Source organism: Oncorhynchus masou, chromosome 5 (assembly GCF_036934945.1).
Source record: "Oncorhynchus masou masou isolate Uvic2021 chromosome 5, UVic_Omas_1.1, whole genome shotgun sequence".
NCBI classification, from domain to species: domain Eukaryota; kingdom Metazoa; phylum Chordata; class Actinopteri; order Salmoniformes; family Salmonidae; genus Oncorhynchus; species Oncorhynchus masou.
In genome coordinates this window covers 76,575,881-76,591,541 of record NC_088216.1, presented here as the reverse complement: position 1 = coordinate 76,591,541, position 15,661 = coordinate 76,575,881, and the positions used below count along the sequence as shown (strand labels likewise).

The window sequence follows — 15,661 nt, the reverse complement described above, 5'->3', positions numbered from 1 at the left end:
CTATGATCGTATGCTATCCATTTGTTTGTATGCTGTTCTTTGTATGACATCTTAATATTTGATTATTCCGTGGCCAGGTGTTGGTTAGATGTGTTCCGTGGCCAGGCATAATTTAAATGTGTTCCGTGGCCAGGTGTTGGTGAGATGTGTTCCGTGGCCAGGCATAAGTTAAATGTTTTCCGTGGCCAGGTGTTGGTTAAATGTGTTCCATGGTCAGGCGTTGTTTAAATGTATTCCGTGGCCAGGCATAAGTTAAATGTGTTCCGTGGTCAGGCGTTGGTTAAATGTGTTCTGTGGTCAGGTGTTGGTTAGATGTGTTCCGTGGCCAGGTGTTGGTTAGATGTGTTCCGTGGCCAGGTGTTGGTTAAATGTGTTCCATGGCCAGGTGTTGGTTAAATGTGTTCCATGGCCAGGTGTTGGTTAAATGTGTTCCGTGGCCAGGTGTTGGTTAAATGTGTTCCGTGGCCAGGTGTTGGTTAAATGTGTTCCGTGGCCAGGTGTTGGTTAAATGTGTTCCGTGGCCATGTGTTGATTAGATGTGTTCCGTGGCCAGGTGTTGGTTAAATGTGTTCCGTGGCCAGGTGTTGCTTAAATGTGTTCCGTGGCCAGGTGTTGGTTAAATGTGTTCCGTGGTCAGGTGTTGGTTAGATGTGTTCCGTGGCCAGGCATAAGTTAAATGTGTTCCGTGGCCAGGTGTTGGTTAAATGTGTTCCGTGGTCAGGCGTTGTTTAAATGTATTCCGTGGCCAGGCATAAGTTAAATGTGTTCCGTGGCCAGGTGTTGGTTAGATGTGTTCCGTGGCCAGGCATAAGTTAAATGTGTTCCGTGGCCAGGTGTTGGTTAAATGTGTTCCGTGGCCAGGTGTTGGTTAGATGTGTTCCGTGGCCAGTTGTTGGTTAGATGTGTTCCGTGGCCAGGCATAAGTTAAATGTGTTCTGTGGCCAGGTGTTGGTTAAATGTGTTCCGTGGCCAGGTGTTGGTTAGATGTGTTCCGTGGCCAGGTGTTGGTTAAATGTGTTCCGTGGCCAGGTGTTGGTTAGATGTGTTCCGTGGCCAGGTGTTGGTTAAATGTGTTCCGTGGCCAGGTGTTGGTTAAATGTGTTCCGTGGCCAGGTGTTGGTTAAATGTGTTCCGTGGCCAGGTGTTGGTTAAATGTGTTCCGTGGCCAGGTGTTGGTTAAATGTGTTCCGTGGTCAGGTGTTGGTTAGATGTGTTCCAAGGCCAGGCATAAGTTAAATGTGTTCCGTGGCCAGGTGTTGGTTAAATGTGTTCCGTGGTCAGGCGTTGTTTAAATGTATTCCGTGGCCAGGCATAAGTTAAATGTGTTCCGTGGCCAGGTGTTGGTTAGATGTGTTCCGTGGCCAGGTGTTGGTTAGATGTGTTCCGTGGCCAGGCATAAGTTAAATGTGTTCCGTGGCCAGGTGTTGGTTAAATGTGTTCCGTGGCCAGGTGTTGGTTAGATGTGTTCCGTGGCCAGGTGTTGGTTAGATGTGTTCCGTGGCCAGGTGTTGGTTAGATGTGTTCCGTGGCCAGGTGTTGGTTAGATGTGTTCCGTGGCCAGGTGTTGGTTAAATGTGTTCCGTGGCCAGGTGTTGGTTAGATGTGTTCCGTGGCCAGGTGTTGGTTAAATGTGTTCCGTGGCCAGGTGTTGGTTAAATGTGTTCCGTGGCCAGGTGTTGGTTAGATGTGTTCCGTGGCCAGGTGTTGGTTAAATGTGTTCCGTGGCCAGGTGTTGGCTAAATGTGTTCCGTGGCCAGGTGTTGGTTAGATGTGTTCCGTGGCCAGGTGTTGGTTAAATGTGTTCCGTGGCCAGGTGTTGGCTAAATGTGTTCCGTGGCCAGGTGTTGGTTAGATGTGTTCCGTGGCCAGGTGTTGGTTAAATGTGTTCCGTGGCCAGGTGTTGGTTAAATGTGTTCCGTGGCCAGGTGTTGGTTAAATGTGTTCCGTGGCCAGGTGTGGGCGCTTGGCTTTGTGCCTCTCCGCCCACCAGAAGAATATAAAGTGTCTGTGGCTGATCTTTCTCTCATCAATCATCCCATCAGAGCCCATAAGGTAAGCCTCCTATAATATATAGGAGTATAGAGAGCTGAGCTGAGGCAGCACCTGTGTAGACAGACAGATTAACAGCAATGCCTGCCTGGTTGCCTCCCTGCTGCACACACACACAGGGACCTCTGCTGTGCTGGCTGGCCCTCAACGCCACCATCGCCATCATCTCACTGCAGTGGCAGTTCCGAATCCGACTGACTGACTAACTACTGTTCCCTTTGGGCTCCATTCAGATGAGGCTTAATCCTCGGATTGTCTAAAGAGTGGCTTGGTAGCACAGGGTCAATTCCAATGTCAATTGGGATGTCAGTATGCTAATTAGCATGTCTTATACCATGGGCATTTCATGGAAGACCTAACCTAACCTATCACCCTGAAATAAACCCCGAAGAGCGTGACTGTCTGCTGGCTCTTAGTCTTACATTGAGTAGCTGTTCGAAGGCGAACTGGAAGCCAGACTTGTAGTCAGTGGTTCCTTTGGCTTGCATGTGCATGATAGACTCCTTGAAGATCTTCTTGTTTCTCATGTTGGCCTGGACCAAGGTCTTAAAACAGGGGACGACAGCATCAGCCTTCTCGTTAAACTGTGTGGGGGAGACAGATAACAATGAAGAATTGTCAATTTAATGAGTCTGGATGTGACCACGCTGCTCGCTCGTTGGCATTGAGGGCGACTCCATCTGCAGCGTGTTGGGATGAGGAGGGGGATGTGGGTTGCTCTGTGCCACTCTGGCAATAAACATTGATAATTACAGCTTTCCATACAAAGAACAGGTGCACCTGGAATTCCAATGCAAACCAAGAACAAACGAAAAACACCCAGCCAAGGTAATGTCATCTAGATCTCATCTCCTCTGATAAATTAAAATTAGTCCCGGGCTGTGTGTTTGTCTGTGTGTGTGTTTGTGTGTGTGTTTGTCTGTGTGTGTGTTTGTGTGTGTGTTTGTCTGTGTGTGTGTTTTTGACAGACAGAGAGGTAAACAGTGAGCAGTGTGTCTATATGTGATTAGCATCGAACAGCAATGCCTGTAATGTCAGGTTTTTAATGGCCTTTCTTCTTGAAAGTCAACTTTAAATTCTGTTGACATTTTGAAGACAGAATGATGGCATAAAATAGGTTAAACATTTGGGTGCATGAAAATCTGACATTTCCTTCTGTTCGTGCAGTTTGATATTTACAGTTTATTGGTAAAAAAATGGAAAAATAACAGGAACTAAAGTATTCCTTGTCACAGATTATAATCTCATAACAAAATGACAAGAACACAATGTAATGGTTCCGTTGAAGGTTATACTGTATTGGAAAACAGAAGAGTTTGTTGAATCAAATTAAGATAGAAGAGTTGCATTACAAAACACTATATATCCTCGGTGAGACAACCACATATCACAGTCAAATATACAAGATATGAACATTCAATTCCGGCTAAAACAATGGATAAATAGTGTTTTGCAAACAAACAAAAACAATTTTCATACACATCTAAAATCTATGAATAAAAAAATCAGAGAACAGTTTACACACACATGAAGGTACCCATAATCAACCATTTCTGATGAGAAAACACAAATGTGAATAAATGGTGGATATAGCGTTTTGGAAATAAACTCTTCAGTAGTTGTGCTTGTAACAGGGCAGTGGAAGGCATTTTGGCCAGCAGCGTACCACCCTGCATTCCACTGCTGGCTTGCTTCTGAAGCTAAGCAGGGTTGGTCCTGGCCAGCAGTGTATCACCCTGCATTCCACTGCTGGCTTGCTTCTGAAGCTAAGCAGGGTTGGTCCTGGCCAGCAGCGTACCACCCTGCATACCACTGCTGGCTTGCTTCTGAAGCTAAGCAGGGTTGGTCCTGGCCAGCAGTGTATCACCCTGCATTCCACTGCTGGCTTGCTTCTGAAGCTAAGCAGGGTTGGTCCTGGCCAGCAGCTGGCTTGCTTCTGAAGCTAAGCAGGGTTGGTCCTGGCCAGCAGCGTACCACCCTGCATACCACTGCTGGCTTGCTTCTGAAGCTAAGCAGGGTTGGTCCTGGCCAGCAGCGTACCACCCTGCATACCACTGCTGGCTTGCTTCTGAATCTAAGCAGGGTTGGTCCTGGCCAGCAGCGTACCACCCTGCATACCACTGCTGGCTTGCTTCTGAAGCTAAGCAGGGTTGGACCTGGTCAGTCTCTGGATGGGAGACCAGATGCTGCTGGAAGTGGTGTTGGAGGGCCAGTAGGAGGCAAATTCTTCTAAAAAATATACTGCCCTGTGTAGGCTGCTGTCTTTTGGATGGGTGGTTAAACTGGTATCCTTACTCTCTGAGGGCATTAAAGGTTCCATGGCACTTATTGTAAGAGTAGGGGTGTTAACCCTGGTGTCCTGGCTGAATTCCCAATCTGGCCCTCAACCCATTCATGGTTACCTAATTAATCCCCAGTTTACAATTGGCTCTTTCCTCTCCCCTGTAACTATTCCCCAGGTTGTTGCTGTAAATGAGAATGTGTTCTCAGTCAATTTATTTGGTAAATAACAATAATGGGAATATTTGACTGATCAAATGCAGAGTTTGAATTACAATTGTATTACTGTAACAACAATGATTACTGTTGGTGTCTACAGACCAACAACCATTTTCTTTCCTTCCTACTTCCAGAGCTCTTAATTTCTTTAAAGGGGTGAAAATCAGCCGCGTTCCCACCCAAATTATCACGCTAATTTCTGCCTCTTAGAGCTGTGATTTAGAAACATACACTGACTAAGACTACTGGATTATGGAGGATTAACCACCCAAGTCTCTAAACAGGGCTACCCCGCCAGTGTGTGTGTGTGTGTGTGTGTGGCGAGTGCGGGCGTGCAAATGCGTGTAGGCTACCCATGTATGCAGTGAGTCAGATAATGCAGCATTCAATGGAAAACCTAAGAAGCAAGGTAGGGAGACTGTTGGTGAGATAAAGACAGCACAATCACACATAGACTGGGGGTGGCAACATTGTGGGATTATAACCATGTGGGAAAGTTATAGTTTTTATAGTATATGTAGCTACGCATACATTCCTGCAAACCGGGAACATTACCAGAACAGTGTAGGTATATTACAAGAGCTAGGTTCCTAATACACAAAATATGCTCAGTTGTGATGACATTCATACAATGTTTAAAGTAGGTTGCACAGGACATTCCGTTAATGTTGTAAGAATGAAATAACTCAGTTTGTATGATGTTCATAATATATTTGTTGAAGGTTTTACACAATACTCCATTGATGTTCACGCAATAAACATTTGACCTTGTCATGGAGCTCCTCAGAACATTTTATATTTAAGGTTTACCACAACATTCTCAGCATGCAAATGAAATCAGATTGGAATAAATCCCCATTATGTTCTTCTCCACATGTACTGGCAATTCTCATTTGAGGACTGTATTGTCGGTCATATAGAGACACATGGCATTTTCGTTTGAACAGCATTTAATCATACAAACACAAACAATATTTTACTATATAAAAATACTTTGTGTAAAAATGTACTATTCAACTTTAAGAAACACACCCAATATAATTTCTACTTTGGAGACACTTGATATGTTCCCCCTGTCTTATTTTTCATGATCCTAGATCGGCACTCATAGTCTTAAATACCTTGTAAACATGGACCCAGAGGTCCATGTTATAAAGAGGAAGAGGGGAAGTGATGGTGACTAACCCAGTTAACCGTTAGTTATGTCTAAGAAGGTTTAAAATGAAGCATGGAATTCCTGATTGACCATACAGCCATGGCTATATTACGTTTACATTTATTTATTACAATGGCAGCCTAGGGAGTGGGTTAACTGGTCTAGGAACAGTGGGTTAACTGCCTTGTTCAGGGGCAGAACAACAGATTTCTACCTTGTCAGCTCGGAGATTCGATATAGCAACCTTTCGGTTATTGGCCAAATACTCTACCCACTAGGCTACCTGCCACCCCATATTTAAATACTGATAAAAAAAGACATGAGAGCGCTTCACAGGTGACGCAGAGGTGACCTGGTGACCTGGTTTGGGAACCAAACTGTGCAGGTTCAAACCCACATGGGCAGATTGTCAACATATGAAGTGTAAATCATATGGTTGTATTTGTTGGATTGAATGCTGTTCACATGTCTGGTGAAGGAAAATAACATTCCAGGTGTGCCTTGTTAATATGTGGCATTTCTTTCCTTCTTAATGCATTTGAGCCAGTCAGTTGTGTTATGACAAGGTAGTGGTGGAATACAGAAGATAGCCCTATTAGGTAAAAGACCGAGTGCTATGATGAAACTGGCTCTCATGTGGACCGCCACAGGAAAGGAATATCCAGAGTTACCTCTGCTGCAGAGGATAGGTTAATTAGAGTTAACTGCACCTCAGATTGCAAGATTAATGGGAACTCCTTCAAGACTGTTGGAAAAGCCTTCCAGTAGAAGCTGGTTGAGAGGATGCCAATTGTGTGCAAAGCTGTCATCAAGGCAAAGGGTGGCTACCTTGAAGAATCACAAATATGCCACCGTCGTGTCGTCTGCAAGCTTAATGATGGTGTTGGAGTCATGCACGGTCACCCACACAGTCGTGGGGGAACAGGGAGTACAGGAGGGGACTAAGCACTCACTACCGAAGGGCCACTGTGTTGAGGGTCAGCGTGGCAGATGTGTTGTTGCCTACCCTCACAACCTGGGGGACGGCGCATCAGGAAGTCCAGGATCCAGTTGCAGAGGGAGGTGTTTAGTCCCAGGGTCCTTAGCTTAGTGATGAGCTTGGAGGGCACTATGGTGTTGAATGTTGAGCTGGAGTCAATGAACAGCATTTTCTGACATAGGTGTTCCTTTTGTCCAGGTGGCAAAGGGCAGTGTGGTGTGCAATAGAGATTGGGTCATGGAATGGGTCCATAGTGTATGGGATGATGATGTTGATGTGAGCCTTTCAAAGCATTTCATGGCTACAGATGTGAGTGCTACGGGGCGATAGTCATTTAGACCGGTTACCTTGGGATCTTGGGCACAGGGACTATGGCGGTCTGCTTGAAAAAATGTAGGCATTACAGACTGGGTCAGGGAGAGGTTGAATGTCAGTGAAGACACTTGAGTAGACATCCTTGTAATCCGTCCGGCCCTGCGGCCTTGTAAATGTTAACCTGTTTAAAGGTCTTACTCATATTAGTTACGGAGAGCGTGATCATACAGTCGTTCAGAACAGCTGGTGCTCTCATGCATGGTTCTGTGTTGCATTAAGGGAATGTCCTGTGGAACTTAAACATTGTATGAATGTCATCACAACTGAGCATATTTTGCACAACCAGCACAACCAAATCAAATGTTATTGGAACCTTTACAGAACTCAGAAAGGCTGTTCTGGGAACGTTCTTGCAACTTAAAAGGAATGTTTTGTGCACTCTGAGACAAACATTATCTGACTGTCAGTTTGGACAGTTTTAGTGTTTTGGGACATATGGAATTGATTTGACATGGTCATATTATGGATCATTTACATATTGATTTAGAATTATACAAAATATATAAACAAACTATTTGATAAAATATTTGTTTTGGCTTTTACTACTAAAGCCCATTGGAACACATTGAATAACATTCAGAAATGGCAAAAAGAACAGTCAAAAAATGTATTATAAGAAACAAGGTTTTGAAGTGTCTGTCCTTTATTACTTTGATAACATTTCTTAAGACCTGCTTAAAACACATTAATAATGGTCTATATTCAATTCATTTATTCAAATAGACGTCCACTCACCTCGGCCCATATCTACTCCCACTCGGCATGTTCGCGGCAGATATGAAAGGCTGATCCCGGCAAGAACGTGGCAAAAATGGGACCGTATGAATTGGATTCTAAAAAACATTGGCAGATGTATTGTTCCCACAATCTAAAGAAACTTTCTAGGAACCTTTAAAGAACATATTAAATATGTTCTGGGAAAGTCAGGTGAATGTTTTTTGTATCCTAAAAGAAACATTGTAGAATCATCCACACAACTGGAGAGTTTTTGTGCTTTGGGAACATATTGTTTGTGATGTCCCCACACTGTTCTCAATAGACTGTTCTCACAACCTAATGAAACATTCTCGGGAACCTTTAAAGAACAGATTAAATGTGTTCTGGTTTTTGTAACATCAGGTGAATGATTATCACAACAACAGGGTCCAGTTTTTGTGTGATGAGAACATTTGCAGCGACCTAACGTATGTTCTGGGAACTTTCACAGAAACAGTTTTGGTTTGCTGGGATGTGACTATGTGATAGGAACCTGGGTGAACGTTTACTCATGACCACATCACCATACCCATATAATATGTTTATACTGCATTGGAGGTGTTAACCATGTTGTTACATTTCGCATATTAAAGAGAAACCAGATCTTTATCAGAGATTGATTGAAATTCACAATGTACAGTATGACAGAAGCGTTCTATTCATCACCTTATCAGAGGAGGATACTCACCCTGGCTACATTCACATAGTCGTCATCTGACAGAGTGTCAAGCATCTCCATGACCGACGTCTTCATCAGTTTCAGAGTGAGTCCACTGACACTGCCACTCCTACAGGCACAACGCAACACACAACCATCAGCGCATTGAGCCATACAGTTCAACCTGAACGGCTCCATCTTAAAACCTCATCCAGACAATATGGTCCAGCCACAGGAGGTTCTACAGTGATGGCCCCTTTGCTTCTGTATACTGTGATGAGTGTTTATAGGTTGGCGGTCTGGCAAGAGGACACATCCATCCTTCATCCTTCGTCATGCATTCACAATGATCATCTTCATATTGTACCTCTTAGACATGTATATAATAGCAAGAGATATGTGGAGATTATTATGATTGAGAGGGAACTCTCAATTCTCTGTAAACCAACAGGTGGCACTAGAGACCTTTACTGTTCCTGCTAAAATGCCACTGGTGGGGGTGAGGGAGGACATGAGTGAGCAGAGAGGACAGGAGGGAGGAGTTGGGAAAAGGAGGGGGAGAGGGAGAAGGAGGAAGGAGAGAGGGAGGAGGCGGGAGGAGAGAGGGAAAAGGAGGAAGGAGAGAGGGAGGAGGAGTAGGAAGGAGAGGGAGGTAGGGGTAGGGAGGAGAGAGGGAGGAGGAGGGAGAGGGAGGGAGGAGGAGTAGGAAGGAGAGAGAGGGAGGAGGAGGGAAGAGAAATGGGGAGGGAGAAGGAGGGAAGAGAAATGGGAAGGAGACAAAGGAGAGAAGGAGAAGGAAAGCTTGACGAAGAAAGACTAAACTAGATACTCACACGTCCACGATGATGATCATGTCCTTGGGAGATGATGCCCCTTGGATGTACCTGTTTCAAAAAGAAAAAGGGGTTTAACAAGTTGTATTCATCTTCACTGCGTAGAATTGAACTGGTAGATTTAAACTGGATTCAAGGTTACAATAAGCTGAGCTATGTTAATATGTAGCAACCTGTTCACAGCATATTTAATGCTTTCGAGCTGTGTCTAAATCGATTCTAAGCTTTGTTGAGACAAGCTTGAATTGAGTCCCGGCTTAGCTAAGGTTAATTTAAGAAAAATATATGTTTGCATGGATTCAAAGCTTTGCTGAGCAACCTATACAGATGTTAGATATTAATTTGATCACTCGGTTGCAGGATAACTTTTCTGCAATGCAGGAAATGTAGAAATTGTAGTGTATTTGAGGTTTAAAAATGCTTCTGAAGTTTGTAATTTCCATTTCGAAATTTCAGATTAGATTTTCCCTTACAAAAAATGTATCAACCCCTACAAAAATGTCCATTCATTATAATCCACATAATACTTCACATTTACTGTTACTGCAGGGTAATTTTCCTGCTGTAGCAAATTGGCTCAAATGAAGATCCTACATCTGTACGTGTATATCTGGAGTCTGAGTAACCTGAGTCTTCTTTATGCAGACTTTGTCTCAGCTGTTTTAAATGTATTTAGTTTTAGTCTGAGCTATAGAGATTTCGGCCATGTTTCTAAGCAGGCTGAGTCGGGCTGGCCTGTGTTTCGGGAGTCTGAGCTGAGCTAAGCGCTGTCTGTCTATCTGTAAAATAAGATTTGTACTGCTCTATTCCCCTGATGATGTCAAACACATTATTTACTATGTCAGCGAGAGACACAAGCTGCTTAACACCATTATGCTACAGTTTCAAAGCTACTCCCAAAATAGGGCAGCTATGGGTGTGTGGGTGTGAGTATGTGTGTGTGTCAGCCATGATGGTGCAGGGCGGGTCTGTGGGAAAGCAGAAACACCGTAGGACACAGAACCAGTGATGCTAGGCACTTTGCTGTCCTGGAAAAGCCACAAGCACAAACGTCTGTCCACTGCTGATAGAGGCTGACATATAGAGGCAAATTAGAATGCACTCATTCCCTTCCAACTGCAATTAAAATCACATTTCACCTGACACAAATGGAGCAGAGATTGATGTAACGTTCTAGACATTTTCCATAGTTTGGTGGGGGGTTAAAATGCTAACGTTGAGTTAGTTTGGCATGCTGAGGAGCAAGCAGAGCAGACCGAGTAGTTAGTGGCCGACTTTAAGCAGAGGCAGAGGCAGACCGATAATCAGGGGTCTCTTTCTGCTGATTATCAGCGGTTCTTCTGTGTGTTGGGGCAGGCCAGCTGTCTGTGAGCCAGTGAGGCGCTTTTCTTAAGCTGGGCCAAGCCGATACGGAGGAAAAGAAGAACTGAGTCCCTGTTGGCCTTGCTGCTGCTCCCACAAGCCCTAGCCCAGTACTTCACTGGCAGACTCCACGTCGTCACTCCAACCTGCACACTGACCCCTGACCTCTGTTTCACTGCTGTCCCTCAGCACTGCTGTGGCACCAAATCCCAGCTTCAAACACAACCAGGGCCTCACTCTCTTGAAACCCCTTCTGAAACCCTAGGACAGAACACAGTCAGGCGAGCCACCAGTACCACTGCCACCGCCGACACTTAAAAGGTTGATTAACCGAGCATGCCCAGAATGGGCAGAAGTGTGTGGGGGAGGGGTGCACTCCAATTAATTTCAATAATAGAGAACGCCACATCAAAGGTAGAGCTTTCACAGCTCTCCACCACTGTGTGCCATTCAGAATAAGGTTTGGAACTATGAAGCATTTTGGCATGACATCAATTTAATGATGGAAATCTTAATTTGATAGAGAGAGTGTGCATGGAGAGCGAGAAGGGGAGAGAGATGGAGAGAGCTAGACTGCACGCAGTGATGACTTCATTCTGTGGGTAGATGGAGTTGTGAAAGTGGTCATTGATGCAGCACCCAAACCCAGTCAGAATGTCTGAAGAAGGGCGCTTCGGTGAAGGCCCTAGACCGTAGCAACACCAACAGAGTGGCTGGAGGATTTCATTAAATACTCCAGCTAGACTCTTTATCACAGTGGACTCTAGTGCTTTATTACAGCTGTAGTTATTCATGGGTTAAATGTTAATAACAGGGCACAGCAGACTTCCATTACTGGTTCAACCTCAGCTGCACCACAGTCACATAACATAGTGAAATGCTAAGCTATCATTAACTCCCCATATGTCTTAGGGATAAAACAATGTCACTTTTATACAGACTATTTCTCTTAGGGGTTTGAGTAAAGCACAGAGATGAGAGAGGACAGGGTGGGATCACTTGCAACAGAAGTTATACTGCTGCCAAGACTGATTTATCCACAGATTGTCTTGCTGCATCTGACTGTGGCACCCCTCTTTCTCTCTCTCTCTCTCTCTCTCTCTCTCTCTCTCTCTCTCTCTCTCTCTCTCTCTCTCTCTCTCTCTCTCTCTCTCTCTCTCTCTCTCTCTCTCTCTCTCTCTTTCTCTCTCTCAAGCAAGTGTGGGGGAGAGTGGGGGAGAGTGGAGTGGAGTGGAGTAGAATGGGTTGGAGGGGGCTATTTTTCAATCTCCAGGCTGATAGTAGTTCCACGGTATGACTGATAAACCATCATGGATTGAAGCTGATAGTAATATGACTGTTACGTCTGATCTTTCATATTTGCCTCATGGATCCAGATGTGTTTTTTTCTGCATGGGTTCCATTCTGTAATTACCTCTTGGCTCCTGCCCCCTGATGCCATTCTTTCCCTGTCATTACCCAGTCTCCTGCATGCCAGGGCCAGGTAAGGACCAAATGGACCTGGCTAGTGCTGAACTGAGCCCAGGCACTCACCCATCCCTGCCGTTCCCTGTCCTCCATCCACCATCAGCTATACAGCCATCAGCCATGCCCCTGCAACACACCCTCACTCAGAACCTCTCTCTCTCTCTCTCTCTCTCTCTCTCTCGTTCTCGTTCTTTATTTAATGGTAATTACTCTACATCATCTAATAACACTATACTACTTAATGACAGTCACTCTCTGCAGCTCAGCGTTCAACACCATAGTGCCCTCAAAGCTCATAACTAAGCTAAGGACCCTGGGACTAAACACCTCCCTCTGCAACTGGATCCTGGACTTCCTGACGCACAGCCCCCAGGTGGTAAGAGAAGGTAACAACACATCCGCCACGCTGATCCTCAACACGGGGGCCCCTCAGAGGTGGTTGCTCAGTCCCATCCTGTACTCCCTGTTCACTCATGACTGCACGGCCAGGCACGGCTGGCCGTTGACACAACCGTGTTAGGCCTGATCACCGACAACGACGAGACAGCCTATAGGAAGGAGGTCAGAGACCTGGCCGTGTGGTACCAGGACAACAACCTCTCCCACAACATGATTAAGACAAAGGAGATGATTGTGGACTACAGGAAAAGGAGGACCGAGCACTCCCCCACTCTCATCAAAGGGACTGTAGTGGAGCAGGTTGAGAGCTTCAAGATCCTTGGTGTCCACATCACCAACAAACTAGTCCAACTAGTCCACTGGTCCAAGCACACCAAGGCACTCGTGAAGAGGGCACGACAAAACCTATTGCCCTTCAGGAGACTGAAAAGATTTCTCTTGGGTCCTTTCACCATCCCTTCCGGCGCCGACAGAGATGGCCGCCTCGCTTCGCGTTCCTAGGAAACTATGCATTTTTTTTTTACGTGTTATTTCTTACATTAGTACCCCAGGTCATCTTAGGTTTCATTACATACAGTCGAGAAGAACTACTGTATATAAGATCAGCGTCAACTCACCATCAGTACGACCAAGAATATGTTTTTCGCGACGCGATCCTGTGTTCTGCCTTACAAACAGGACAACGGAATGGATTGCATGCAGCGACCCAAAAACGACTCCGAAAAAGAGGGAAACGAGGCGGTCTTCTGGTCAGACTACGGAGACGGGCACACCGTGCACCACTCCCTAGCATTCTTCTTGCCAATGTCCAGTCTCTTGACAACAAGGTTGATGAAATCCGAGCAAGGGTAGCATTCCAGAGGGACATCAGAGACTGTAATGTTCTGTGCTTCACGGAAACATGGCTCACTGGAGAGACGCTATCCGAAGCGGTGCAGCCAACGGGTTTCTCCACGCATCGCGCCGACAGAAACAAACACCTTTCTGGTAAGAAGAGGGGTGGGGGCGTATGCCTTATGGCTAACGAGACATGGTGCGATGAAAGAAACATACAGGAACTCAAATCCTTCTGTTCACCTGATTTAGAATTCCTCACAATCAAATGTAGACCGCATCACCTACCAAGAGAATTCTCTTCGATTATAATCACAGCCGTATATATCCCCCCCAAGCAGACACATCGATGGCTCTGAACGAACTTTATTTAACTCTTTGCAAACTGGAAACCATTTATCCGGAGGCTGCATTCATTGTTGCTGGGGATTTTAACAAGGCTAATCTGAAAACAAGACTCCCTAAATTTTATCAGCATATCGATTGCGCAACCAGGGGTGGAAAAACCTTGGATCACTGTTACTCTAACTTCCGCGACGCATATAAGGCCCTGCCCCGCCCCCTTTCGGAAAAGCTGACCACGACTCCATTTTGCTGATACCTGCCTACAGACAAAAACTAAAACAAGAAGCTCCCACGCTGAGGTCTGTCCAACGCTGGTCCACCAAGCTGACTCCACACTCCAAGACTGCTTCCATCACGTGGACTGGGACATGTTTCGTATTGCGTCAGATAACAACATTGACGAATACGCTGATTCGGTGTGCGAGTTCATTAGAATGTGTGTTGAAGATGTCGTTCCCATAGCAACGATTAAAACATTCCCTAACCAGAAACCGTGGATTGATGGCAGCATTCACGTGAAACTGAAAGCGCGAACCACTGCTTTTAATCAGGGCAAGGTGTCTGGTAACATGACCGAGTACAAACAGTGCAGCTATTCCCTCCGCAAGGCTATCAAACAAGCTAAGCGTCAGTACAGAGACAAAGTAGAATCTCAATTCAACGGCTCAGACACAAGAGGCATGTGGCAGGGTCTACAGTCAATCACGGACTACAGGAAGAAATCCAGCCCAGTCACGGACCAGGATGCCTTGCTCCCAGGCAGACTAAATAACTTTTTTGCCCGCTTTGAGGACAATACAGTGCCACTGACACGGCCTGCAACGGAAACATGCGGCCTCGCCTTCACTGCAGCCGAGGTGAGTAAAACATTTAAACGTGTTAACCCTCACAAGGCTGCAGGCCCAGACGGCATCCCCAGCCGCGCCCTCAGAGCATGCGCAGACCAGCTGGCTGGTGTGTTTACGGACATATTCAATCAATCCCTATACCAGTCTGCTGTTCCCACATGCTTCAAGAGGGCCACCATTGTTCCTGTTCCCAAGAAAGCTAAGGTAACTGAGCTAAACGACTACCGCCCCGTAGCACTCACTTCCGTCATCATGAAGTGCTTTGAGAGACTAGTCAAGGACCATATCACCTCCACCCTACCTGACACTCTAGACCCACTCCAATTTGCTTACCGCCCAAATAGGTCCACAGACGATGCAATCTCAACCACACTGCACACTGCCCTAACCCATCTGGACAAGAGGAATACCTATGTGAGAATGCTGTTCGTCGACTACAGCTCGGCATTCAACACCATAGTACCCTCCAAGCTCGTCATCAAGCTCGAGACCCTGGGTCTCGACCCCGCCCTGTGCAACTGGGTACTGGACTTCCTGACGGGCCGCCCCAGGTGGTGAGGGTAGGTAACAACATCTCCTCCCCGCTGATCCTCAACACTGGGGCCCCACAAGGGTGCGTTCTGAGCCCTCTCCTGTACTCCCTGTTCACCCACGACTGCGTGGCCATGCAAGCCTCCAACTCAATCATCAAGTTTGCGGACGACACAACAGTGGTAGGCTTGATTACCAACAACGAGACGGCCTACAGGGAGGAGGTGAGGGCCCTAGGAGTGTGATGTCAGGAAAATAACCTCACACTCAACGTCAACAAAACTAAGGAGATGATTGTGGACTTCAGGAAACAGCAGAGGGAACACCCCCCTATCCACATCGATGGAACAGTAGTGGAGAGAGTAGCAAGTTTTAAGTTCCTCGGCATACACATCACAGACAAACTGAATTGGTCCACTCACACAGACAGCAGCGCCTCTTCAACCTCAGGAGGCTGAAGAAATTCGGCTTGTCACCAAAAGCACTCACAATCTTCTACAGATGCACAATCGAGAGCATCCTGGCGGGCTGTATCACCGCCTGGTACGGCAACTGCTCCGCCCTCAACCG

The 15,661-nt window shown here is 46.0% G+C and overlaps 1 protein-coding gene across 2 annotated transcripts in view; it reads right to left on the bottom strand.

The window, feature by feature from the left end:
- The window catches only part of LOC135540277 (voltage-dependent calcium channel subunit alpha-2/delta-2-like), a 308,846-nt gene that overhangs the window by 55,449 nt on the left and 237,736 nt on the right, over positions 1-15,661 (bottom strand). For both annotated transcript variants that reach the window (XM_064966836.1, XM_064966837.1), the window contains exons 9-11: positions 9,306-9,356; positions 8,503-8,602; positions 2,472-2,633 (exon numbers count right to left, since the gene is read on the bottom strand). In XM_064966836.1, the coding sequence (XP_064822908.1) occupies positions 2,472-2,633; positions 8,503-8,602; positions 9,306-9,356 (313 nt within the window). The remainder of the gene's footprint in view (positions 1-2,471; positions 2,634-8,502; positions 8,603-9,305; positions 9,357-15,661) is intronic.